This window comes from Carcharhinus amblyrhynchos, unplaced genomic scaffold (genome assembly GCF_965287045.1).
Source record: "Carcharhinus amblyrhynchos unplaced genomic scaffold, sCarAmb.v2.hapA scaffold_647, whole genome shotgun sequence".
Taxonomy (NCBI): domain Eukaryota; kingdom Metazoa; phylum Chordata; class Chondrichthyes; order Carcharhiniformes; family Carcharhinidae; genus Carcharhinus; species Carcharhinus amblyrhynchos.
In genome coordinates this window covers 77,501-80,628 of record NW_027650387.1, presented here as the reverse complement: position 1 = coordinate 80,628, position 3,128 = coordinate 77,501, and the positions used below count along the sequence as shown (strand labels likewise).

Below are 3,128 nucleotides of genomic sequence, written 5' to 3'. Positions count from 1 at the left end.
GGTGGATTGGCCAGGCAAAATTACCCCTTAGTGTCCCAAAGATGTGCAGGTTAGGTGGATTGGCCATGCTAAATTGTCCCTTAGTGTCCAAAGATGTGCAGGTTAGGTGGATTGGCCATGCTAAATTGTCCCCTTAGTGTCCAAAGATGTGCAGGTTAGGTGGATTGGCCATGCTAAATTGCCCCTTAGTGTCCAAAGATGTGTAGGTTAGGTGGATTGGCCATGCTAAATTGTCCCTTAGTGTCCAAAGATGTGCAGGTTAGGTGGATTGGCCATGCTAAATTGTCCCTTAGTGTCCAAAGATGTGTAGGTTAGGTGGATTGGCCATGCTAAATTGTCCCTTAGTGTCCAAAGATGTGCAGGTTAGGTGGATTGGCCATGCTAAATTGTCCCTTAGTATCAGGGATACTAGCTAGGGTAAATGCATGGGGTTAGGGGGATAGAGTCTGGGTGGGATTGTTGGCAGTGTGGATGTGATGGGCAGAATGGCCTCTTTCTACGCTGTTGGGATTCCATGAAAAACTCCAGATTTTTTGTCATCAGTTGCTTTGCAACCCTCCCGGTTATCACATCTCTGCATCATTAGTCCCAATCTTTGTGTCACCAGCCCAGTAACGCAGCCACTCTGTCCCCTCGGGGAATTACTGTTCTAGGCGCCGCCAACAATGCAGTGTCTCAGTCCGACCTCCCCTCCCCGTTCAGTCCTGTCTGGTAGTTCACCCTGGAGCTGCTTGGGGCAGTTCTGGAGAAGCACCATCAGGGGGCAGCATTGGCTGCAGGATCTCGGACATCCCTGTGTCCCCCTCCATTTGGAATTCACTTTGTAACCCAGAGGACAGATCTTGGACCCGCGATGAGGGAACTGGGCCGCCCGGTGCAAGGGGGGGTTCCAAAACCAGGTGCAACTGAAGGGCTGGACGTGGCCTGCACGGTGTCTGGTCGCTGCGGCACAGTGGTGCATGCACAGTTGTTCAGAAAGGTAATAAATATCGTGGGTATGTGAGAGCGAAAGACGCAGAAAGACCCAAACAGGGCAGAGGAGATTCCGCTCCCCCCCCCCCCCCAAGGAAGTGGAGATGTTCGAGAGCTTCAGGTTTCTCAGTGTCCAGATCACCTGTCCTGGACCCCCCCCCAATGCTGACGCTATAGTTAAGAAAGCCCCACCAACGCCTCTACTTTCTCAGAAGACTAAGGAAATTTGGCATGTCCGCTACGACTCTCACCAACTTTTACAGATGCCCCATAGAAAGCATTCTTTCTGGTTGCATCACAGCTCGGTCTGGGCTCCTGCTCTGCCCAAGACCGCAAGGGACTACAAAAGGGTCATGAATGTAGCCCAATCCATCACGCAAACCAGCCTCCCATCCATTGACTCTGTCTACACTTCCCGCTGCCTCGGGGAAAAGCAGCCGGCATAATCAAGGACCCCCCACACACCCCGGACATTCTCTCTTCCACCGGGAAAAAGATACAAAAGTCTGAGGTCACGTACTGACCGACTCAAGAACAGCTTCTTCCCTGCTGCTGTCAGACTTTTGAACGGACCTACCTTGCATTAAGTTGATCTTTCTTTACACCCTCGCTATGACTGAAACACTACATTCTGCACTCCTTTCGTTCTCCCTTGTGTACTCTATGAACGGTATGCTTTGTACGGCGCACAAGAAACAATACTTTTCACTGGATCCCAATACACGTGACGATAATATATCAAATCTTATCGGATCAATGTTTAGGAACATGGGAGCAAGAGTTAATTACTTCGTCTCGTTTTATTTATTCTTCCCATTGTCCAAAGATATGCAGGTTAGGTGGATTGGCCATGCTAAATTGCCCCTTAGTGTCCAAAGATGTGCAGGTTAGGTGGATTGGCCATGCTAAATTGCCCCTTAGTGTCCAAAGATGTGCAGGTTAGGTGGATTGGCCATGCTAAATTGCCCCTTAGTGTCCAAAGATGTGCAGGTTAGGTGGATTGGCCATGCTAAATTGCCCCTTAGTGTCCAAAGATGTGCAGGTTAGGTGGATTGGCCATGCTAAATTGTCCCTTAGTGTCCAAAGATGTGCAGGTTAGGTGGATTGGCCATGCTAAATTGTCCCTTAGTGTCCAAAGATGTGCAGGTTAGGTGGATTGGCCATGCTAAATTACCCCTTAGTGTCCAAAGATGTGCAGGTTAGGTGGATTGGCCATGCTAAATTGCCCCTTAGTGTCCAAAGATGTGCAGATTAGGTGGTTTGGCCATGCTGAATTGTCCCTTAGTGTCCAAAGATGTACAGGTTAGGTGGATTGGCCATGCTAAATTGCCCCTTAGTGTCAGGTGGATTAGCTCGGGTAAATACATGCAGTTACGGGAATAGGTCCTAGGTGGGATCGTTGTCAGTGCAGACTCGACCGGTCGAATGGCCTGCTGTAGGGATTGTGTGATTCTAATGTGTGGGTGGTTCTCCGCTCCTGCAGCCGGTCCCCATTGATGGGGTTCCCGGACGGGGGCTTGCGCTCACCCACACAAAACCCTCTCCCTGTTGCCGCCTTTTGCTAACCACACCTTCTTTTCCTGTCCGCAGTGGTTCCAGCAGCAGCATGGTGGCCATCGACAACAAGATCGAACAAGCCATGGTGAGGGTGTGAGATTGCTGTAAACGGGGAGGGGTGGGGTCGTACACACACGCGCGTGACTGAGTGTCCTTCACCTCCCAGGGGAGCCCCGAGTGGAATCACGGCCAGTGTGTTCCCTCTGACGTGCGGTCACTGGCGCTCTGTGACTGGGTGTGGCAGCCAGCGCGCACACACTGACCCTTCCCAACCCCCTACCCGTCACACGAGGCTGGCAACTTCTTCCTGCCACTCCTACTGCTGCCACACGACGCCAGGGACCCCGGTTCAATTCCTGGCCTCGGGTCACTTGTCTGTGTAGTGTTTGCACATTCTCCCATATCTGCGTGGGTTTTGTCCGGCTGCTCTTGTTTCCTCCAAAGATGTGCAGGTTAGGTGGTTTGGCCGTGCTAAATTGTATCTTAGTGTCGGGGGAACAGCAGGGTAAATGGATGAGGTTATGGGGATAGCGCCTGGGTGGGATTCTGTCAGTGCAGACTCGATGGGCCGAACAGCTCTTTCGCTCTCTCTCTCTCTC

The 3,128-nt window shown here is 51.5% G+C and overlaps 1 protein-coding gene across 1 annotated transcript in view; it reads left to right on the top strand.

Moving 5' to 3' along the window:
• The first annotated feature begins 853 nt into the window (after positions 1 to 853).
• The window catches only part of LOC145339741 (TSC22 domain family protein 4-like), a 3,562-nt gene continuing 1,287 nt past the window's right edge, over positions 854 to 3,128 (top strand). The window contains exons 1-2 of the mRNA XM_080184267.1: positions 854 to 979; positions 2,456 to 2,614. Of these exons, the coding sequence (XP_080040393.1) occupies positions 854 to 979; positions 2,456 to 2,614 (285 nt within the window). The remainder of the gene's footprint in view (positions 980 to 2,455; positions 2,615 to 3,128) is intronic.